The sequence below is a fragment of the Pelodiscus sinensis genome, chromosome 1 (assembly GCF_049634645.1).
Source record: "Pelodiscus sinensis isolate JC-2024 chromosome 1, ASM4963464v1, whole genome shotgun sequence".
Lineage (NCBI taxonomy): Eukaryota > Metazoa > Chordata > Testudines > Trionychidae > Pelodiscus > Pelodiscus sinensis.
The window spans coordinates 87426648-87451580 of NC_134711.1; the positions used below are offsets into that span (position 1 = coordinate 87426648).

At 42.7% G+C, this 24933-nt stretch overlaps 1 protein-coding gene across 3 annotated transcripts in view; it reads right to left on the reverse strand.

Moving 5' to 3' along the window:
* GUCY2C (guanylate cyclase 2C) overlaps nucleotides 1-24933 on the reverse strand; it is a 112286-nt gene that overhangs the window by 17959 nt on the left and 69394 nt on the right. For all 3 annotated transcript variants that reach the window (XM_075935275.1, XM_075935278.1, XM_075935284.1), the window contains 8 exons: nucleotides 22749-22854; nucleotides 22394-22456; nucleotides 20934-21005; nucleotides 13622-13726; nucleotides 12255-12341; nucleotides 8426-8558; nucleotides 4057-4194; nucleotides 1660-1748 (listed from right to left, as the gene is read on the reverse strand). In XM_075935275.1, coding sequence (XP_075791390.1) covers nucleotides 1660-1748; nucleotides 4057-4194; nucleotides 8426-8558; nucleotides 12255-12341; nucleotides 13622-13726; nucleotides 20934-21005; nucleotides 22394-22456; nucleotides 22749-22854 — 793 coding nt within the window. The remainder of the gene's footprint in view (nucleotides 1-1659; nucleotides 1749-4056; nucleotides 4195-8425; nucleotides 8559-12254; nucleotides 12342-13621; nucleotides 13727-20933; nucleotides 21006-22393; nucleotides 22457-22748; nucleotides 22855-24933) is intronic.

Consider the following 24933-nt stretch of genomic DNA (forward strand, 5'->3'; position numbering starts at 1 on the left):
TCCTGGCTGGAATTGGTGACTCAGAATAAAATTGTTATGCTATTACCAATCCTCAGAGATATCCATTCTTGTTTAAAGACTGATTTTCAGACTCCTTTAATGATCATCGTGGCTTAATAATATCACATTCTAAAAGACATGCCACTGTAATATAGAAATTAATACTGTACTACTGTTTTAAAGTGTAACTCTTTTCCAAATAGTTACATAGATCCTCATAAATCATTCCACTTAGGAATTCAGGATTTGTCACACTGGATCTTCCTTTCAAAATCCATGAGTGGAATCTGGGTTCTTATCAGGTAGAATCAGATGATCAATAACTTAGTCTAGTTATTCCACCAGTAGAACTGACTTAACAGCTGATGCTTCAGACAAAAGTAAAATATCTTTCTTCCGCTTGATTCATCTGGTCAAGACCAACAGACACTGTGCCATACTAAACATACACGTTCCTTAAAATTAAACGGTGTCTCCTTCAGTGTTCCCTCTAAGCCAGTGGTCTCCAACCTTTTTAAGCATGAGATTACTTTTTGAATTTAAGTGCAATCTAGGATCTACCTCAAACCCAAACACTCTTGCCCCGCCTCCTTCCTGCCCCTTCTCCAAGACCCCGCCCCTGACCACTCCATCCTCCCTCCCCAATCCTCACTCACTTTTGCAGGCTGGGGCAGTGGTTTGGGATGCAGGAGGGATTCAGGACTGGGGATGGGGTTCGGAATGTGGGCTCCAGCTGGGCACCACTTACCACAGGTGGCTTCTGAGCCACTCCTACTCTGGCCCTGCACCACTCCCAAAAGCAGCCAGCAAAATCCCTTCATCCCTGCCCCCCTCTGCTCGGTGGAGAAGTAGTACAGGGTGGAGGGACACCCTGACATCAGCACCCCTCTTCCTCTTCTTCCTGTGTCCTGCACAGCAAACAGGAGACTCCAAGGGGTGAGGGGCACCTCCAAGGTAGAGGACAGGAGCAGCACAGCAGTGCTTAGAGGGGCAGATGAAGTGCTTGCATTTGATAGCCTCCCGGCCAAACCAGTCAGGATCACTTGTTAAAGGCTCCAAGATCTACCAGTAGATCCCGATCTACTGGTTGGTGACCACTGCTCTAAGCTGACTGGCAGCACAGCCTCACAGGTGATTAGTCAGCCTGGCCCAGTCAGATGCTCAGGGCTCAGTGCAAGCTGACTGACTGGATGGGGCTGATTAATCTCCTATGAAGCTGTGCTGTGGCACAGCTAAAAGAGAACACTGGTCTCCTTTGTTCCATATGTCCCATCAAAAAATTAACAGAATTTTAAAAAATTCTAAATGTGCAGGAAATAGCCTCTGATTTGTTGTTATTTGTTTTCTTTTCCAGGGGATTGGCAAATGCATGCCACTGTACACCATGTGAATTCAGAAAGAACCACCTTTCATACATGTTGTAGTTATCAAAAGTCACCACTTGCAGACGAAAGAAATGCTATGTTGTGGGCCTTGGAGTGAGGAGGAAAAAAATCCAGTAAAATACATTTCACTGCATTGATTTTAATTATGAACTTTTTTTTTCTTTTTGAGAGACCAGAGCATTGGACCATTCAGTGTATATAGTCTTCATCCTCCCACCACAGACATCTCTGGCCTGGATGGAAGCATTTCCTCTTTTCTTTTGTGTAGGCTTACTTCCAGCTCTCTTTCTCCTGCTGTCTCTAGGATCAGGTCTGGGCGGAAGGGTCTAACTTCTTTGCTACTCTCCACTCTGCAAAGTTTCTCTAATGAAAAAAAAAAGTACAATATTTAAAAAATAAGAGGTTAATTTCTAGGTTAATTCAATATGCCAAAATAGTTTTATAAATAGAGAAGGGCCCAAAGAAAAAGCATGGATTTTGACACCCACTTTTTCTGGATCTGAACTTTGTGGGGTGTCTAGTTATAAGGCTCAAGGCCAGAACAGAATGACTTGAAGCCACATGGGAAATGAAAGGAGCAGGAATGCATATGTGCATGACAAACACAGACATGATATCTTCCCAAATGGGCAGTAGCCATTTTATTGCCTCTCTCAGGACAGGGTGTAGCCATGGCAAAAGACAATGTGAGAAACCCATTAGGATATTTATCACACATGTGCTCTTAGGCAGACAGGGCTTTAAAGATGACCAATATGCCATGAATGTAATATATTTAGTTAATGATTCCTTATCTTTTAACTAAGTAGAACACTGTAAACTTTCAAAAATTGGTGAAGATTTCCATTTTTAGGCAAACTGAAATCCATAAGTAAATCTGAAATGTCCCCACCTCGCCAAGTGAGCTTTCTCAGATGTTCATTCATATTGAGTTAGTAATTTGAGATGCTGTGTTTCTCAGAGTATAAAGATTATATGTCTGGTCAGGGAGCATTATGAGGTTACCCCAGGAATTATTTTAAAATGTTTATTAGGAAAGAGCTAATAGGGAGGCTGACATGTTGCTGTACTACTTGTTCAAACACACACAGGGAGGGTTTGGCAGCATGACTCAAAGGTAGAAGAGGAGTCTGAACTTGTTATTGGTATGGAGTGTGGGAAATCTTAAATTCTTAGGTATTTGTGGTTATTATAATTATAATGATAGATGGATTATGGTGGTGTGGCATTATAGGATTTACATCATACAAACAAAATGTGTCCATTTCAGGACCAATATGATGCTAGCTTTCCAATAAAAAAAACTTCTTTGATAGCTTCTTTGAAACAAGAAGTTTTAGGGTTAAGTTTGTCCATTGAGCGCCTTTTATTAGCATAGCCTTCCATGTAAATCTCACACAATTATCTCATTGGCCTACAAAGCTTCTTGCAAAGTTTTTTTACAAATCAGGCAGAGATCTAAAAGTTGTGTTTTATAATATGAGGAAGGATCATGCATTGTGCACAATTAGATGGAAACAGGATTAACAGTACATTTTCAGAACTGCCTAGGACTAAAGTTTGTGTCACTGAGGCAGTTTTGAAAATGTTGCTTTTAATTCCCTCTGAAGATGAAGCCCCAGCAGGCCTCAACAGAATTTTAATGGTGTTCTGGTTTAAAGTTGCATTGTCTTACTGTTTCATCATTTGCACAGTGTATACAAAATTCATGCCTAAAGCTCCAGCTACCTGACAAAAATATGAGCACAGAAAACTTAACTCTATTCACCTGAAGAAGTGGGTTGTGCCCATCATCTACATTTTTTGTTAGTCTCTAAGGTGCTGCAAGACTATTGGTTGTTTTTTAAGTTTTTCCAGCTACAACCTAACACAGCTAACTCTCTGAAACACACAATCTGGGATTATTCATCTTCAGGATCAAAGGATTCAGAACCTCTCTGCTTGTTTTTACTAGCTATGAGAAGTATGAGTCTTCAGCTCAAAAAATCACAAGTTGATGTTCATCCAGTGACACCAGAACTACCAAAACTTCCTAAAATACCCTTCAAGGCATGGATCTGTTTTCTAAAATAGCAGCCAGTTTGGTGCACATATAATTAATCTTGTTTCTGAAGTATGTTGAAAATTCCCTGCAGCACAAAAGATCTGATTAGGTTTCTGAGCCAAGGAAACTAGAATTTGCCAGACTGTCAACTATTCAGAATAGTACCATGAAATGTGATTTCATGGATGAAATGGAGAAGAAAATTTTCTTCTCCTGATGCATTAGTTGTAAGCTCTGTGAAATGTCATAAGGAATGCCTAGCTAGCCCACTTATAAACACCAAGCACTCCTATTTCATGTCATTGGATTTATTTTGCCCTTATTGTTGGTTTTGTTGTTGATGTTGGTAGTGCTGAATTGTGACATGTTGGATTATGTAATGTTGCAAGGAGGACAGAAGGAAAGGAAAAACAATAAATATTTTAACTTAAAAGAAAACAGCAATTGCTCCACTGTGTCACTGCTACTGGACTCTTCATTCATTGCCCAGGTAGAGAAATAGCAGCTTACACTCTTAACAGAGATGGTGTTTTTCACTAAAAGTTGTGGAATATGTGACAGTCACAGCCATAGCACCCAAACGCTGTGGTTGTAGTGTAAGAGAGATGATAGTGTTTACTCTCCTACCTTTATGGTCCCGACAGAAGTTAGTGTAGAAGGTCTCCCTGCGAAGGATGATCTCCTGTGCAATGATTCCATAGCTGTACACATCACCTTTCTGAGACACATCAGCGTGACGAAGGTGTTCAGGAGCTGTCCACAGATCTGAGCAGACAGAAGAGGTACAGACAGTGTGACAAAATTGATTTTTGTGAGCTTCTTCTAAACCTCATCCCCTTCATGTTGTTTTAATATTCTCTTTTTACTATTGTTATCCCCATCCCCCCAAGAGGTTGGTATTTTTTAGATATTAGATCAGGTGTTGTGTAGAAGGGCCAACTTCAATACACACTGGATAACTGACTAACAGATATGCTCAGTTGTTGGGCTAGATGCAGGAATTACTTGATGAGGTTCTGTGGTCTATGTTGTGAAGAAGATCTGACTAGAGGGCCAAAAGGTCCTGGTTGGACTTAAATTCCATGAACCATGAAAATAATCCCCAATTGTTTTTGAGGCTGACAACATCACTGTGTAGTAACATCTGGGGCTATATAACAACATGCATATGTATTTCTTATATACCAGTCACCATGATATTTAGTCATTGTGGTGTTATTCTGTTGTGGCACCCTATCACCACATGTTGATACTGTATCATAATGTAAAGCAAAGTCATTCTATTAGCTGCAACATAGCCACCACAATGCATACATCCCCCTGTTGAGATACAATAACTTTGTTTAAAGGGATGATGTCTAACACTTAGTAATTTTCAGTCTGCTTGTAACAACTTTTCCCCCTGAGCTACCAGAGACCGAAGACAAACCTGTTACTAATATAAAAATAGGAATATAAGAACTGCCATACTGGCTCAGGCCAAATGTCCATCTAGCCCAGTATCCTGTTTTCCGACAGTGACCAATGCCAGATGCCCCAGAAGGAATTAACAGAACATAGAATCATAGAACTGGAAGGGACTTTGAGAGGTCATCGAGTCCAGTTGCCTGCCTGCTTCCCGCAGCTCCTTTTGGCTGAAAAGGATGAAACGGAGCCAATGGGAGTCACAAGGCTCCGTGGCCACAGTGCTGGTACATAAACAAACCAGGGTGGCCAGTTAAAGTGTTTCTGAAAGTGTTTCTGTGGTACACTTTCAGAAACACTGGTCTAGATCATCCCTGATAGATGTCTATCTCACCTGCTCTTAAATATCTCCAGAGATGGAGATTCCACAACCTCCCTAGGCAATTTATTCCAGTGCTTAACCACCCTGAAAGTTAGAAAGTTTTTCCTAATGTCCAACTTAAACTTCTCTTGCTGCAATTTAAGCCCATTGCTTCTTGTCCTATCCTTAGAGGCCAAGGAGAATAGTTTTTCCTCCCTCCTCTTTGTAACACTCTTTTAGGTACCTGAAAACCTCTATCATGTCCCCTCTCAGTCTTCTCTTTTCTAAACTAAACAAGCCCAATTTCTTCGGTCTTCCCTCATAGGTCATGTTCTCTAGACTTTTAATCAGTCTTGTTGCTCTTCTCTGGACCTTCTCCAATTTCTCCACATCTTTCTTGAAATGTGGTGCCCACAACCAGACACAATACTACAATTGAGGCCAACATGTACCCCCGTTTCCCATTCTCAGCTTCTGTGAAAAAAAGATTAAGGATACCATCCCTGATTTCCTGCCCATCCTGGCTAATAGCAATTGATGGACCTATCCTCTATTAATGTATCTAATTTTTTTTAACCCTGTTATAATCTTGGCCTTCACAACATCCTCTGGCAAGGAGTTCCACCTGTTCACCAATCTGCTGCCTATTAATTTCCATTGATTATCCCTAGTTCTAGTGTTATGAGAAGGAGTAAAGAACACTTCCTTATTTGCTTTCTCCTCACCAGTCATGATCTTAAAGATCTCTATCATTTGCGCCCTAGTTGTCTCTTTTCCAAGCTGAAAAGTCCCAATCTTATTAGTTGCTCCTCATCTGAAAGCCATTCCATACCTCTAATAATTTTTGTTACCAATAATGTGAATAAAATGAATATAAATATGAAATCTGAGAGTGATAAAGACCTAAGCAGGAGGAGTGTACATTCTGTGCACTTTCCTACCCAATAATTTTCCACATTCTTATCTCTATTACTGCAAATGTTTGTGTGTAAATCTAAGAACCTTTTCTTGCCATTCCACCCCTAGGTTCTCTTTTAACCACTCATCATAGATATGATACAATCACGTGATTCTAGTGTCACAATTTCAGGTTTATATCTTTACTCAAAGATCAAGTGGGAAGAGAAGATAGGTGGGGAGAAGAAAGGAATGCTTATTTATAGAGAAATACTCTTGTGATTATTATCAGACAGAAAAAATGTGAGGAAAAAACAGTGAAAGCTATAATTTACTGGAATTCCATCTAATATCATATATTAAGGATCTCTTTAGAGAATTAAAAGCATAAAATGACATGTTAATGTTTGAATTATATCATAGTACATCACAAGATATAATGATATTTCATGCAGTCCACCTGGGTATGTCTTATGATCAATAATATGATGGTGATATTTTGTGATCAGTAATATCACCTAGCCTCTTTTCTGACCAGTCACATAATCTCATCACTGTAGGCCTGTCAGAGTGACTGTCTCCTTTGAGGAGAAGCAAAGTCCAGTGTACTATAACTGATCAGTTGTCTCTACATTGGGTTTCAGAGGGGCAGCTAGTAAAGACAGAAAGGACAGGTGAGTGCTGCCTGGAAAAGAAAGGAGATACCAAGAAATAGATAGGAGCAGCAGAGAAGAGTTGTTGGAGACAGAGTAGAGCAGAGGAGAGCTGGCAAGAGATACTGGGAGAGAGCTACAGGAAACGGGATGGAGCGAGGGAAGATGCTGATGGGAGCTGGAACCAAGGGCTGTTTGGAAGACCAGAAGTTGTTAGTGAACATTGGCCAGAGCTAGGGACCCCTGCCAAGTTGCAGAAGAGCTTGTGCAACACCCCAGGATAAAAAGGAAGAATCAATTTGGTCAGGGAAAGCTGAGAATGAAACAAGTGGGCTGATGTTGGAGTGTGAATCCTAGGATCCCAGGATCTGAGGTAGGACTCACAAGCAAGGAGGCCAGGGAAACTGGAACACTGTGGGGAGCCTTCTTATACCAGGTCTGAATGGAGGGCTGCAGGAAGCTGAATCCAGAAACAAGAGGGTTGAATCTGGAAGGATGTCCCTTAAGCAGGTTAGGACTCACAGGCAGAAAGGACTGGGAAATAGAACACTGGTACCAGAGTTGTGGGAGAAAAGCAACTTTGATAACTCTCCAACACATGGCCTGGAAAGTGGAGCAAGGGCAAAGGAACCGTGAAACACTGGTGATTAATTTGTGGGTGGGTAACCTGGAAATGACATCACTGAAGAGCACATGAAAAATTGCTCTGTTTATACCTGCTGTCACTTGGGATTTCCAGAGAACGGTTTTATCATAAAGGTTATGCAGATTACTCAATGTGTACATGAATACATTACAATATAACATACAGAGATATACCATCTCATAGAACTGGAAGGAACCTTGAGAAGTCATTGAGTCTAGTCCCTTGCCCTCACAGCAGGACTAAATACCATCCCTGACAGATTTGCCCCAGATCCCTAAATGGCCCCCTTAAGGATAGGCCTCACAACCCTGGGTTTAGCAGGCCAATGCTCAAACCACTGAGCTATCCCCACTCCATCCCCCATGCCTAGAAGAGGGCTTTTGACTTGGACATTGAGAGAGACTGTATTTCTTTTATGACTGGACCAGAGGAAACAGATAGCTGAACTAGATATGCTGAGTCTGCCACAGGGGGACACTTTAGCTGGAGCCACCCTGCCACATGCTGTAAGAGAGCCTTTCCCTGCAGTTCGTACCATCTGAACAACCTTCCTATCCCACCCTCCCACAAACTCCCCATGCTTTTCTAATATCAGTTGAAAATTCTCTCTTCTTTTAACTACTTGCTTCCTTTTTCCTTCTGCCATTACTTCGCTCTGTGATTGTATTATTTAACTCAGTAAAATGTTTTCAGACACAGTTTGTATGAAAAATGCTATACCAAATAAAGTTGTATTACATGTCATGCATTCTTTTCTCTGTACCCAGCCCATCTAATGCATAATAGATCAAAGAACATCATGTAGTTTCTAGAGAATAAACATTAAAAAGTCTCAGTGGATTAAGAAAATCTAACCTTCAACACCATTTTAGTGTTAGACAAACCAATAAGAGTACTTTTGCATAGAAACATACATATTGCTTTCAATTAAGACTGTTTTCCCACATTCTGTAATAAGGCCTAATAGTCCAACTATCTTATTCCACAGGTAGGAAAGAGACAACAAGAGCTGGGATTGTGACTATTTTGGCATACCTCTCCTTGGAGGAAGAATGGAATTGCAGCCAAAATCAGTGATCTTCACCACCATGCGGCTGTCCACTACACAGTTTGTGGACTTGAGGCGGCCATGGACCTCAGTTTTGCTTGAGTGCAGGTAGGACATTCCCTGTGATTGATATGAGAGAGAGAGAGAGTCTGTATGTGTGTGACTCGATTGTACCAGAATTAGTAAGAATTTGATGGTTCATCATAAAATCTATCTAGGTACTTACATGACCCTCCTCCACATAGAATTGAGCATATCACAACTAATAAGAATTTTATCCTCACTATATCCATGCATGACAGGGAATTATTTTACTAAAGGGGATTTTCCAAGGTTAAATTAGATGTCTTTGATACATCTCGGAAATGAAGCTAGGTCTCTAGAATTCCAGGCCAGTGCCTTAACAAACCTATCCTTCTTTTCAGCTAACACTATGTGATAATGAGATTTGCTCCTTGATGGTACTAGATCTGCTGAGTTTGAGGAAATGTATTTCCTCCCACTGAAGTTCATTGAATTTGCAACAACTGCTTTTATAGTGCTTTTAATAAAGGTTACAGTCTTGTATAAGTATTTCACAACCCTAAAAATGTGGCTGGGGAAATGTTTTTTATTTTGTAAAGAATGATGACGGTAGATAAATGAAAAATCCTCATTAACTGATAAAAGTGTTAAGATTGTATCCTTGCTGTAAATATCAATCTACAAGTGGGACTTGGTCAGTAGTACTTGAGTAGATTTGATTCTCCAAAGTAGAGGGCAGCTGATGGAGCAATGCAAAGATTACTGGATGACATTCTATGGCCACAAGAGGCCTTCTTAAATGATCATAAAGATCCTTTCTGATCTTACAAATGATGACTCTCTACACATGAGTCAATACATAGTACTTGCAACCTGTAGGCTAACTTCAGAGATCAATCTTCCAGTGCCCTCAGCATGCAGGTTATGCTAATTCAGGTGTTTTTAGACTCAGACTTTCTGAATCTTTTTCTCTGACACATACTTGCAGACATGTAATTTCACCCCTTTATTCAATACTTGTGAATTTGGCCCACTTAGTGAAGGGGAGTCAAAGATGGTGTATCTTGTATGTCAAGAAAGCTGAAAGAGTGGTATAGCAGGAGAAACAACCAGTAGGTAGGTGTAAGTTTAAGTAGATGGTGCACAATTTACACATATTTACAGTTTCTTAATAGTGATTTTTTCTTCCCAAGACTCCCTTCTAGCCCATTATATATAAAGTACAATCTGTATGCTGAGGAGGTTAGAAGAAGGTGTATATGACACCAGTTTAAGTTCCCCTCTGAATTTGTCTCCATAACTTTAAACACACATGCAAAGGTCATCCTCAAGGATAATAGATTATAATCATGAATCTGGATTATACAAATTGTGTGATCATAATCACAGGGTGTGACATGCTGCTTGTTCACAAAAGAGATCTGTGTTTTGCTTACAGCAGAGGAAGAGTCTGGAAGTCTTGTGACACAGCTGGGACAGAAACAGCAGTGGTTGGAACTCATTACCCTATGCATACATATATCATGCTTGAACCTGTGGGATTATGTAGTAATGTGTGCTGAAAGAAAACAATTGCTGATACACCCATGCAGCCCTGCTTCAAGGCCCGCCTTCTGCTACTGCATCTCCTATACACTCCTGCTGACACCAACCCAAAGAGCAAACCCACTAGAGCAGAAAACTCCTTACCAGTTTTGGCCTCTTATGAGAGGGTCTGATAATACTATAGTCTACGTGTAACAGAAATCCCTTGCCTTCAAGTTGGGGAGTTGGTGTGTATGATAAAACTTTCTCTTTCACTACCACCCTTTTGACTAGGGAAGCAGATTTGAAAGCAGAATGCATGGTTACGCACCTGGCTGGGATTTTCAAAATTGCATGAGTGAGTTAGGGGCACAAATTCCATTGACTTTCAGTGAGGCTTGTATTTCTGCATCACTTCTTAAGGACATATCAATAGGAGTTAGATGGCTTGGCACCTTTAAAAATCCCAGTAAATGCCTCTCTGCATCTTTAGGCACCTCAATACCTTTTAAAATATAGCCCCATGACATTTTTGAGTCTTCAATCCTTTAGCTTTAATTGTGGCCAAGCCCTTTCAACCAGGCTATTTTTCTGATAGAGTAAAAAATATTGTATTCAGCTGCAGTTTTCTTTGGTGTATTTAACAACACCCTCTTGATTAACAAGCAACAACCTTGCAATAGCAACATGGGCACATGTTCCCATAAGACTCAGTTACCACAATCCCTTTGTATCAGGGTTTTTGTCAGGCCTTTTTGGTCACTTGCAGCTAGTACACAATACAGACACACCAGTCCTGGGGTCCTATGATCTGTGTCGAAGAAGATGCCACTCTTTGAACTTGTCACAGGTCTGCAGAAGCAGCGGGCACTGGCTTAAAACTGCTTCTGCTGGTAGAGCCTGCACTGTCCTCTACACACTGCCAGGGCCTACTATAGGGACAGCAGCTGCTTCATGCTCTTTTCATCTGCAGCTATGAAGATAGTACTAGCTTCTTGTCCAGAAACAATGAGCTGCTAAAGGTATCAGCCCCTCCACCAGTTCTCTTCAGGGTCAGCTAAAGAGTAGGGGAAGCAGAAAGCAGATTTCACAGGTAGAGGTCATGTATTTTGGAGGACTCTTCAGAGAATTTGTCTGAATCATCTTGACTGGTTCAAATAACAACAGGTGATATTCCATAGAAAGGGCCTCATACTCCTTTTACCCTTGGGCTCCATATCCCATTTACAAACAGTGCAGTGGCTGGCAGCTTGTCTGGGAAATCCTTAACCCACTGAAGTTAGTGAGAAGTTTGCAAATGACTTCACTGGAATCAGTATTCACTCTATCTCCGTGTATGATCTCATCAGCTCTGATACTCTCAGCAGGCTCAGCCTTGGTCAGTGCCTGGATGAGAGTCCTATGAAGATTAACTGCCAAAGATTAAGAAAACTTGTTTGTAAGATTCCAGAAGAGAAGGGAACACATCCACAATATTTAAAATAATTCTTAATGCTGAAGGTTAACTGAATGTGAAATGGTTATTAACATGACCAACAAACTGTGACAATTTGGATTAAGAAGATTTTAATAAAAAGTGAGATTGTCATTATCACATTGAAACAGACATAGCAAATGCATTCATCATTGAGACCCCATCTGACCTGAGGCATGTAGGGAAATGGGAGGACTGGGTAGGAATGGGAATATGATTTTTATAGAGAAGTAAGAAAGGTAAGGGCATAAATCATCTTTATCTCTGTGTGGAATTCTTGGGCCCCATTTCACTAAAAATAAAACAAATATAAAATTGTTAAAAAAACAAGCCTTTTTTACTATCCAGCTCAACTGGCCACCGTCCAAAATATGCAAATACATAGTGAAGGTTCTTAAAATCAGCCTTGATTTTGGTGTAGGATTAATTTCTTCACTCTCTAATTTGCTCTTACTTCCTGAAATGGTTTCACCTAGCAGTAAGTTTTACCATTCTTTAAAACATTAACTACAGTGTTTAATTTAAAAACAAACTCAATTCTGTTGGTTTTGATACAAGATGGTGTGATTCTACCATTGCCTAACACCATACGCCATAATTCAGCAGCATAGCTTGGAATAAAACCTAGGGCTTCAAGTGCCTAAATCCCTTCTCTAGCCAATAGATAGCACCTTTTCTCTCAGGAGTCTAAAGCATATATTATGTTAGGCCTTTTCACCTATCGCTCCCCATTATGTATGTTTTATAGCATGTGAACAGATTCATAAATGTTTCAGTGCCACTGATTCACTTACCTTGGCGATATCATACATGACAGAGATTTTAAATTCCCAATCCATGAAAGTGCCATCTGGATAGGAGATTTTATCATTTAAGACATCCTGGGAGGACACAAAGAAAGGCTAATCTATAGCAAGGAAACAGCCGGAACAGACATCTCTGTGTAATGTTAACAAAGCTCTAAATCAAACAGCCTTTTGGCCAATGACTAAAAAGGGGTACCCCTCTGTTTTAAAAAGTACATAAAGTACAAATTATTTTCAGTAACCACCCAATACACCTCCATCATAATCATCCAGGAACCCATCTCTGCAATCAGCCCTGGTGCCAACTCTGACCACACATCTACACAACTGATTTCAGCACTGGACCCAACATCGTCAGCCACTACATCAGGGGCTCATTTAACTGCACATCCACTAATGTGATCTATGCCATCAAATGCCAACAATGCCCCATTGCCATGTATATTGGCCAAACTAGACAGCTTCTACGAGAAAGAATTAATGGACACAAATCAGATATCCGAAAAGGCAACACACCAAAATCTGTTGGAGAACATGTTAACCTGCCCAGCAGTCATTAATGGATCACTGTTGTTTCAGGCCAATTCCACAAGCCAAATACACAGGGAATGGTTGGAACTTACCTTTATTTACAAGTTTGATTCTAATCAGAATGAAATGAACAAGGATATTGGCTGGCTCCCACATTACCTTTCACTGTCTTTTTTCTCCTTTTTTTCTTTTTCTTCCTTCCCCCTACTTCCCTTATTTACTTTTGAATCTGGACTTTTAATACTCTAGTCATCTAAAGAAGTGGGTTGCACCCACAAAAGCTCATGATACCATCTAAGTGTTTTGTTTGTCTTTAAGGTGCTACTAGGCTATTCGTTGTTTTTAAGTTTTTCTACATAAATTATGACATAGGTTTACTTGGAAGCTAAGGAATGGAACATCTTTGTCTTACATGGCAACTACAAAAAAGTGAGAACCTAACTTGTATCCACTGTGGTTTCCAGTGGCAAAAATGAGACTCTGTGAATATGTTGATGACATTGGGCAAAGCCTAGCAAGACATTCTGACTTGTCTGTCATGGCACTCTTTAATTAGGAAAGTGATCCAAAGCCCACTGAAGTCAAAGATAGTCTTTCCATTGACTCAGAAGCAATGTCAGTTTATGCCTGCTGTTGATTGACTCCAAGCAGAAAAAGGGAAAGGAGCAGAAGAGAAATTAGTGATATTACTTCATGTAAATATTAAAGTAATATTACTGACTTCTCTTTGGCTCTTTTCCCTTCTCCTGCCCTAAGACTCTGCCATCTGGCAAGTTAGCATTTTGTTATACAAACTGGTAAGAGGGGCTTGCACAGTTATTTACCCGCAACGATCCTCTCTCACAGTACTCAATCACTCCAAAGATCATTGTATCCATCTTCACTGTGCCATAGAACTTTGTCAGGTTGTAGTAGTCGATCTGGAGGAGCTAAAGCAAAAATAATTCATCCATTAAAAACAAATTCAATAGTTAGTGTGGGAGCCAAAATTAAATCTGATGGTGTGAAGAGGCTCTCAGTCCCAGATCCTGATATGCATTCAGTGTGCATGTGTGGGGAACCAAAGTGAATGATTGCTGAAGAGTAGCTCTCATTCCAGAGCCTTCTGGTTTAGGGAGATTAGGGTGAGGTGCAGTGTTCCCTGTACACTGTGCACTTGTGCATCTGTTCAGGGGAGATTCAAATTGTGCCCAATTGATTAGTAGAGCACCCACAATTAGGTTAAGTTTCCACTTGTGGTACACATTCATGTCTCGGTGCACAAAAGAATTTATTCCGCACATGGGTGGAAAAAAATCCACCCATGGATGGAAAAGATTAGAGGAATCATTGACAGGGAGTGATTCTTATATATTCCAAATTCTGCTATCTCAGTAAAATCATATAATACTAGAATGGAAGGGACTTGGAGAGGTCATTGAGTCCAGTCCCCTGTCCTCACGGAAGGACCAAGCACTGTCTAGATCCAGAGGCACCATTTCAAATTTTGGTGGGAGGGGGCGATCTATGCATGCTATGAGCAGGGTGGGGGAGTGAGAGCATGGGGAGGTAGACTGAGGACAGCAGCTTCTGCAGTGTTACTGAGCATGCTCAGTGCAAGCCAAGCACCAAATGGCGGGGGAAGGGGGGCAGAGAAACCAATTCCTTCCACCCTCCCCCCTTCCACCTCATCTCTGTCTCAGGGCTACTAAGGCACTGGAAAACTCTGCTTTTTTGGCAGACAACTTAGCGGTTAGCAGGAGCACTGTATCTATTTCCTAAATAAAAAGAAAGGAAATTAAATATTAGACACACTCAGCTCTAACACTAACATATTCTGATATCTTATGGCAAGTCACTTAAGGGACACTAGTTAACATTATAAGGCTAATGTATATTTTTACTTAGTTATTAACTCTGGGTAGAGAGAGAGAGAGACCCTGGCAGGACTCCTGGTCTCTCTCTCAGCTCTGGAAGGGAAGAGGGGTCTGGTGGGTTACAGCAGAGGGAAGATACATTACAGTTATATATAAGAAAACCTGAAGGGCCACATTGGGTCAGACCAAAGGTCCTTCTAGCCCAGTGTCCTGTCTGCCAACATTGGCCAATGCCAGGTGTGTCAGGAGGAATAAACAGAAGAGGCAATCATCAGATGATCCATCCCCTGTTGCCCATTCCCAGCTTCTGGGAAACAGAATCTAGGGATATTATCCCTGACCAGTCTGGCTAGTAGCCATTGAGGGACCTATCCTCCTTGAACTTATTTTATTCTGACTAGAGCCCTATTACAGTTTGGGCCTTTCCACCATTTCCTGGCAAAAACTCTACAAGTTGGCCGAGAAGAAATACTTTATTTTGTTTTACATGTGCTGCTTATAAATTTAATTGGGTCAGTTTCTTGTGTTATGTTAGTGAGCAAATTAATAACATTTTCTTATTCTATTTTTCCACGCCATTCATGATTTTCTGGACTTTTAACATATCTTCAACGGTCCTTCTAGTCCTGTATCCTGTCTTCTGACAGTGGCCCATGCCAGGTGCTTCAGAAGGTATAAACAAAAGAGGCAATCATCATGATCCATCTCCCCTGTCAACTATTTTGTTTTTTTAAAATCTGCTGCCTATACAGTAAATTGAATCATTTTTTTGTGTTATGTTAGTGAAGAAAAGAATAACATTTCCTTATTCTATTTTTACAAATCTTTCCTGATTTTCTAGACTTCTAACATATCCCCCCCCCCCCACCCTACAGTCATTTTCCAAGATGTAGAGTCCCAATCTTGTTAATCTCTCCTCGTGTGGAAGCTGCTTCTTACCCCTAAACATTTCTGTTGCCCCTTCTGTACCTTTTCCAAATCCAATATATCTTTTTTTAGATGGGATGACCAGATCTGCATACAGTATTCAAGATGTGGAAATACAATAATTTTATATAGAAGCAATATAGTATTTTGGCTTACTATCTATTCCTTTCCTAATTATACCCAATATTTGGTTAGCTTTTTAGTTTCAAACTGCCACTGCACATTGAGCAGATGTTTTCAAGGAACTAGCCACAAGGATTCCAAGATCTCTTTCATGAGAGGTAACAACTATTTTAGACCCCATTATTTTTGTATCTATAGTCAGGATTATATTTTTCCATGTGCATTACTTTGCGTTTATCAACACTGAATTCCATCTGCCTTTGTGTTGCCCAATCACCCAGTTTAGTGTGAGATCCCTTTGTAACTCCTTGAAGTCAGTTTTGGATTAGTCACTGTTTACCCCTTTTTCAAGAACATTTATGAGAAGTTTAACAGAAGTGATCTAAATGCAGATCCCTGCAGCACAACACTTTCCCCCCCACACACATCTTTTAAGTGGAGTACCTGGCAATGTTTTCATGATGATCTAACCATCCTTCAATTACCTGAATAACCTGCCTTTGTTTTGTTAAAACAAAATACAGGACTATGTAGCACTTTAAAGACTAACAAGATGGTATATTAGATCAGTGGTCCCCAACCATTAGGGATTGCCGGGCGCCAGGGGGCGTGGCCGTTCGCCCGCCGGGCGCCCGGGGGGGGGGGCAGGGCCTCCCCCATAGCCGCATTCCGGGGCCGGCGCTCTCCCCCCCCCCCCCTCCACCAAGCGCCGCGCGCCCGGCGCTCTCTCCCCCAAGCGCCGTGCACCAGCGCTCTTTCCCCCCTCCCTCCCCCAAGCGCCGCGCGCCCGGAGCCGGCGCTTCCTCTCCCCCCAAGCGCCGCGCGCCCGGGGCCGGTGCTGGCGCTCTCTCCCCCCCATGCGCCGCGGGGGATGAATCCGCGGCGCCCCCGGGGCCGGCGCTCACTGTGCGCCACGCGCCTGGGGCCGGCTCCGGCACCGCGCATGCGCCACGTGCCCGGGGCCAGGCCAGCCCTGAGCACTTGGCGGGCGCAGAGAAATGCCCCCGCGGGTGCCATGGTGCCGACGGGCACCGTGTTGGGGACCACGGTATTAGATGATGAGCTTTCGTGGGCCAGACCCACTTCCTCAGATCAAATAGTGGAAGAAAATAGTCATAACCACTATTTGATTTCTAGTCCTGTATTTTGTTTCAGCTACACCAGACTAACATGGCTACATTTCTATTACTATTTGTTTTGTTAGTCTTTAAGGTGCTACTAGACCATGGGTTTCCAAACTGAGGGGCATGCCCCACTGGGGGGGGGCGTTAAGAAATTCCAGAGAGAGTGCAACGCGACCTCCGCATACCTCCCTCCCCCCCGTCAATCTCCTCCTCCCTAAGTTTTCCTGCTATGTTTGTTTTTCGGCCCCCATCAGTCCCCCCCCCCCCCCCCTTGTTTTGGCTCAACAAGTTTTGCTGCTATTGGAGGGGGAGCATGGGGGACGTGAGGGTTTCTCAAAAATCAAAAAGGGGGCACGGTGCTGAAAAGTTTGGGAACTACTGTACTAGACTATTTTTTGTTTTTTAAATTTAACCTGCCGTTTGTTATTGTTAATTCCCCTTCCCCTCCCTCTTTTTATAACAAACTCCCTACTCCAAAGGCAAAGCTGCAAGCAGCCTGAAGTGTTGCATTTGAGAACTACCTCTAGAGTCAGGGCATGGGCTTTAGGCAGAATCCAAGCATGAAATCCAGGGGTTCAAACTCAGGAGGTGGAGCTACTGCTCCCTAGCTTCCCCTAAATGGCACCCCTGTCTACATCATCCTTTATAGATGTCTATCCAACCTGCTCTTAAACATCTCGGGTACGTCTAGACTGGCATGATTTTCCGCAAATGCTTTTAACGGAAAAGTTTTCCGTTAAAAGCATTTGTGGAAAAGAGCATCTAGATTGGCACGGACGCTTTTCCGCAAAAGCACTTTTTGCGGAAAAGTGTCCGTGCCAATCTAGACACGCTTTTCCGCAAAAAAGCTCCGATCGCCATTTTCGCAATCGGGGCTTTTTTGCACAAAACAAATCTGAGCTGTCTACACTGGCCCTTTTGCTCAAAAACTTTGCGCAAAAGGACTTTTGCCCAAACAGGAGCAGCATAGTATTTTCACAAGAAGCATTGATTTCAGACAGTAGGAAGTCAGCGTTCTTGCAGAAATTCAAGCAGCCAGTCTAGACACAGCTCTCCAGTGATGGAGATTCCACAACCTCACTAGACAATTTATTCCAGTGTTTAACTACTCTGACAGTTAGGAAGTTTTTCCTAATATCCAACCTAAACCTCCCTTGCTGCAGTTTAAACCCATTGCTTCTTGTCCTATCATCAGAGGCCAAGGAGAACAATTTTTTCCCTCCTTCATATAACACCCTTTTAGATTCTTGAAACAGTGATTATGTCCCCTCTCGGTCTTCTCTTTTCTAAACTAAACAAGCCTAATTCCTTCAATCTTCCCTCATAGCTCATGTTTTCTAGACCTTTAATCATTCTTGTTGCTCTTCTCTGAACCTTCTACAATTCTCCACATTTTTCTTGAAATGTGCCCAGAACTGGACACAATACTTCAATTGAGGCCTAATCAGTGCAGAGTAGAGCGGCAGAGTTACTCCACATGTCTTGCTCACAACATTCCTGTTAATGCATCCCAGAATCATGTTTGCTTTTTTTGCAACAGTGTCACACTATTGACTCATATTTAGTTTGTGGTCCACTATGACCGTAGATCTCTTTCTGCAGTCGCTTCCCATACTGTAGGTGTGAAATTGATTATTCTTCCTAAGTGGAGTAATTTGCATTTGTCCTTATTAAACTTCATCCTATTTACCTCAGACCATTTCTCCAGTTTGTCCAGATCATTTTGAATTATGACCCTATTCTCCAAAGCAGTTGCAACCCCTCCCAGCTTGGAATCCTCTGCTAACTTAATAAGCGTACTCTCTTTGCCAATATCTAAATTGTTGATGAAGATATTGAACAGAACTGGTCCCAAAACAGACCCCTGCGGAACTCTACTTTTTATGACCACCCAGCATGACCGAATCATTAATAACAACTCTCTGAGAATGGTAATTCAGCCAGTTATGCACCCACCTTACAGTAGCTCCATCTAGGTTTTATTTCCCTAATTTATTGATAAGAAGGTGACAGGAGAGGCCTGAGGCCGGCTGCGGCAGCTGGTGCCCCAGGCGGAGTGCGCAACTCGCACCCCCACCTGCAGGGCCGTCAATGGCCTGATGTCATCGGCGGGCACCCCGGGCGCCCCCGTGACGTTATCATTGGGCGACCCGGGCGGCAGCAGCCAAGTCCGTCTATAGCCATGGGCCGCCCCTTAAAGTCATGCGAGACTATATCAAATGCTTTACTAAAGTCTAGGTATACCACATCCATTACTTTTCCCTTATCCACAAGACTTGTTATCTTATCAAAGAAAGCTATCAGATTGGTTTGTGGTGATTTGTTCTTTACAACTCCATGCTGGCTGTTACCTGTTACCTTATTATCTTTCAGATGTTTGCAAATTGATTCCTTAATTACTTGCTCCATTATCTTTCCTGGCATATAAATTAAACTGGCTGCACTGTAGTTTCCTGGGTTGTTCTTATTTCCTTTTTTATAGATAGGCACTATATTTGCCCTTTTTCAGTCTTCTGCTATCTTCCCCCGACTTCCATGACTTTTCAAAGATGATAGCTAAAGGCTCAGGAACCTCCTCTATCAACCTCCATTATTGCCTTTGCAGTAGAACCTCATAGTTTCACACTCTGGACACAGTTTATAATTGACTGAATGTTGCAAATTAGTAAATAATGAATAATAAATAATAAAATAACAAATAATAAAAATATGATGATCCCGAAGGATGTACTTTGTTCATGTACTTAGGCTATTGCAGTTTAATTTAAATTATTTATAGTACTTTACAATGTAGGTATCCCTAATGTAAAAATATACTTAGCATATTTTGTAAAAATATTATAAGGTATTAAAGACAAATTAAACACTAATGCAGGACATAACTCTATGAAAGTTAATAAAGATGTATTTGTACACATCAGAGGTGAATATAGCCCTTAATAAAAGGAGATATGACTACAACAGTGTTTCCCAACCAGTGGTACGAGTACCCTTAGGGGTATTAGAGAGAATTCTGGGGGGTATGTGTGACAGGGTGTTTGCCTTGCACTGGCCTTTTAAGGGCAAAACCCCAGCCCTGAGTGAGGGCTGAGAGCAAAGCCCCAGCTGAGGCAGCTCTTGCTAATGAGGCTATATAAAGAAGGGCTCCTGGGCTATGTCTACACTGGCAGGTTCTTGAACAAGAACATCTTGTGCAAGAACACGTTCACACTGCCATGTGCTTTTGTGTAAGTGCATCCATGGCATTGTGGATGCTCTCTTGTGCAAAAAGCTTTGATGGCCATTTTAGCCATAGGGCTTTCTTGTGCAAGAAACCCCTGCCTCGCGTCCACACTGCCCTCTTGTGCAAGAGCTCTTGTGTAAGAGAGCGTACACTTGTTAGAAAAGAGTGTAGCTCTTGCACAAGAAGCCCTCTCTTACCACGCTTTACTGTAGATCTTCTTGCGCAAGGGCAGGCAGTATGGACGCTCTGCGGAAGAACAGACGTTCTTGTGCAAGAACCCGCCAGTGTAGACATAGACCAGCTGGAGGGAGAACTGACTGCTGCTCTGGAGAGAGCAGTAGGGAAAATGATTGCCAGGGAAGCAGGAGGCTTCCTAGAGATGGAGCAGTGCTGCGGAAGGAAGGCAGGGCTGGGGAGGCTCTGGCCAACCAAACTCCCAGGCTGCATGGCCTCAAGCTACTGGAGCTGTAAGGGGTAGGCAAGGTCCTCCTCCCCCATGCACCTCTCATGCACCAGAGCCCCACACTTGCCTACTCCTCCCCCTTCCTCCCAGCACTTTTGGAGTATGCAAATCGCTTGATTCATGCTCCGTCCCAGTTCCTCCCCCTCCCTTCCAGAGCTGGGACACCACAAATAGCTGATTTGCGGCATTCTATCTCTGTGAGGGAGGGGGAGGAGTGGGGACAGAGGGTGAATAAGGCAATTTGCAGCTTCTCTGAAAGGGCGCGGGAGGAAGGGAGGAGGAGAGCAGAAAGTGCAGGGCACCGGTGCATGATTGATACGTGGGGGAGGGGTGGTTGCAGGTGGAGCCCCAGAGGGCCGCATGCAGTCTGTGGGCCACAGATTGCCCACTGCTGATCTAGCTGCTACATGAAACAGTTACCTTGTTCAGATCTATCTTTTGTTTCTCTGTGAAATTCCCATCATTGTGTTTGAGATCTTTCAGGATCACGATCTGGAAAGAAGAAACAACTGAAAGAAAACCATAGCAGTAGTACAACCATCCATGCTCCCTTAAACTACTGGTATTTAAGTACAACCTTATCCACTAATAAACAATGGATTATTACATTACTGTTAACAATATTTACCAAGTTGATAGGTTCTTTTGTCCTGGAACAGACTAAGGGGCTGATCTTTCAAACCCTTCATTCATGAGTGACCTTACTCAAGCAAAAAGTTCAACTGAAATTTAGGGAACTTCAGACACAAATAAACAAACAAACAAATAAATAAATAAATTTTAAAGACAATCTTTCTAAAAGCTCACCAAAAGACTGAAAATAAAGTTTTCACATACCAATTCAGGACAAAGATTGAATAGCTAACTGTTTGCAACTGCCTTGAATTGTACTTAGCCATCCAATCTTTCTCCTCAATTGGTAGCTGGTAGCAGGATGAAGCCTGGTGAGGGGGGACCGTGAGCTGTAGGGGGGCTGGGATGAAGCCTGGCAAAGGCCCCATGTAGGAGGTGACGGGGGTGGGCTCCCAGGAGGGCTGGGTGCCGGAGTTGGCAGAGTCGGCTTGCCTCATCGGTGACCTGCCGGGGGAGTGGAAGTCTGAGTGGGCGGGGGCAACCTGCCGGGGGGCCATGAGCCACGCAGTGCAAAGCCACATAGGCCAGGAGCTGTGTGGCGCAGCACAGAGGCAGGCAGGCCAGGGGGCAGGGGCGGCCTGCTGGGATGGGGGGTCTATGAGCTGAAGCTGGTGGGGACATCCTGCTAAGGGGGGGCAGGAGCTGGTTAGCAGGCTGCCTAGGGGGGCCGAGACCCAGAGCTGGCAACACAGAGGCAGGCGGGCCCGCATATAGGAAATGGCGGGCTGCCTGCCTCATCAAGGGAGCCATGCGGCAGAGCACACATGTGCATGCCTGCAGGAGCTGCTGCAGGAGCTGGTAAGGATGGCCAGCACATATGCAGGCAGGGCAAAGTGAATGCGCAGGAGGGGAAAGTTGAAAATTCTGTGACAGACAGACAAGAACTATTACTTAATAGAAAGACTGTCTAATAATAAGAGTCCTCCTTTGCTCCTCTAGTGCATTAATTTACCTCATACCACTAATCAGACCAGTGATCGGTTGGGTTCCACATCCTCCCTCTTGCCATTCAGGACAAGGCCTATGATTCACTAAGTCCAGTATTCTGTCTCTGGCAGATGCATGCAAGAGGGCCTCAAAGGAAAATGAATGCCTCACCCCCTCCATAAACTCAACTATTTATCAAGATTAGATGAGAATGGGAGTGGGTGACATTGCTTCTTTATCTCTGAAGAGAATCAACTGTCCTTCATAAAAGCATCTCACTAAAGAAGGGAAGGGGAGCAGAGATGCTGTGATTATTTTACCTTCTTGTCATATTTGGCTTGGCGCTGTCTCTGGACTGTGTCACGCCTTTTGTCTTCATCAATCTGGGGAACAAAGACACCTCATTAACCAGTGCTTATGATATACTCCACTTGGCAAGCACCAGACTGCAGAAAGTTACTGGGGATTAATGCCAAAATTACTGAGGATTAATCTCATTCCTCTTCTGCACAGTGTGCAGGAGGTGAAAAGACAATGTTTTTAATCAGTTTTAAACAAATACTTTTACTACTGTCAAAGTCCAAATGGCAGTCGCTGTTTGTCTAACACTAAACCTCAATAGTGCAGAGACTCTGAGCCACCTCTTCCTCCGCAGGGATATCATGTCCTGCCTACCTTCAGACTGACATGGCTTGTCTCATTGGTCTCCAGAGGCAGAATCTTGTCAGGTGGTATGTGAGACCATTTCTTCTGCCGAAGTGCAATATCTCTTCTGTACTTCCTGTGAAACAAAGAGAACCTATTTCATTAAAATTATTTTATCAAACAACTGGAATCCATACTGCTAAGTGTAGTGGGGAATCTTGGAGAATTTGACAGGCTCCCAAGCACTAACTGCTGTACTCTCTTCTTCATGCATTCCTGGAGAGTCTGCTCCTAGAGTTCTTAGCTTTGAGGCCTGCAAGGGAGAAAAGCTCTCTCCATTACTTACTCATTTTTTTTTTTTTTTGGACTGTAGAGAAGTCCTGGATCTCAGAGGTTTCAGGTCTATAAATCTAAGGAGTCAATGCAGGAGAGGTATTGCTGGGAGGTTGCTGCCTAATTCTTCACATTTACACACAGGGGAAGTTACCATAGAATGAGTCTATGGTAGCTTATACCTTTTACTTTTCTGTGCTATTGATCGTCCTCTGAGGGCAATCCCAGTGGCAAACATGATAGAAATGTAGCCGTGTTAGTCTGGGGTAGTTGAAGCAAAATGCAGGACAATGTAGCACTTTAAAGACTAACAAGATGGTTTATTAGATGATGAGCTTTCGTGGGCCAGACCCACTTCCTCAGATCAAATAGTGGAAGAAAGTAGTCACAACCATATATACCAAAGGATACAATTTAAAAAAATGAACAAATATGAAAAGGACAAATCACATTGCAGAACAGAAGGAGGATGCGGGGGGGTGGGAAGGGGGAGGAAGGAAGGTAAGTGTCTGTGAATTGCTGATATTAAAGGTAGGGAGAGTGGGATGTTTGTGAGTTAATGGTATTACAGGTGATAATTGGGGAAACTGTCTTGATAATGGGTGAGAAAGTTCAAAGACTTGTTAAGTCCCTGGTGGTAAGTGTCGAATTTTAACATGAATGACAGTTCAGAGGATTCCCTTTCAAGTGCAGATGTAAAAGGTCTTTGTAGCAGAATGCAGGTGGCTAAGTCATTTAGAGAGTGTCCTTTCTGGTTAAAGTGGCAAGAAACTGTTTTCTCTTTGTGATCTTGTCTAATATCTGTTTTGTGGGCATTAATCCTTTGGCGAAGTGTCTGAGATGTTTGTCCAATGTACATAGCAGACGGACACTTTCGGCACATGATAGCGTAGATTATATTTCTGGATGCGCAGGAATATGTGTTCTTGATCTTATAACTCACTTGGTTAGGTCCAATAATGGTATCAGCAGAATGAATATGTGGACAAAGCTGGCAACGGGGTTTGTTGCAAGGGAAGGTACCAGGGTTGGTATTAGTGTGGTATGTCCTGTGGTGGTTGGTAAGAATCATCTTGAGGTTAGGTGGTTGTCTATAGGAGACTATGGGTCTGTCTCCCAGAGCCTCTTTGAGTATGGTATCCTGTTCCAATATAGGCTGTAGTTTCTTGATAATGTGTTGGACAGGTTTAAGTTGGGGGTTGTAGGTGATGACAAGTGGTGTTCTATTGTTGGTTTTCTTGGGTCTGTCTTGAAGTAGATGGTTTCTAGGTATTCGTCTGGCTCTTTCAATTTGCTTTTTTGTTTCTCTGGGTGGGTAGTTGAGATTTATAAATGCTTGGTAGAGATCCTGAAGCTTCTGGTCTCTGTCAGTGGGGTTAGAGCAGATGCGGTTGTATCGAAGGGCTTGGCTATAGACGATGGATCGTGTGGTGTGTTCTGGATGGGAGCTGGATGCATGTAGGTAACTGTATGAGTCAGTGGGTTTTCTGTAGAGAGTGGTGTCTAATTTTCCATTGTTGATTTGTACGGTGGTGTCCAGGAAGTGGATCTCTCGTGTAGAATGGTCCAGGCTGAGGTTGATGGTGGGGTGTAGGTTGTTGAAATCTCTGTGGAATATCTCCAGTGTTTCTTGGCCATGTGTCCAGATCATAAAGATGTCATCGATGTACCGTAGGTAGAGGAGGGGTGAAAGGGGACGGGAGTTGAGGAAACGTTGTTCTAGGTCAGCCATAAAGATGTTAGCATACTGTGGGGCCATGCGTGTACCCATGGCTGTGCCGCTGATCTGGAGGTATAAGTTGTTCTCAAACCGGAAATAATTGTGGGTGAGAACAAAGTTACATAGGTCTGCTATCAGGTTGGCAGTAGTGTCCTCTGGGAT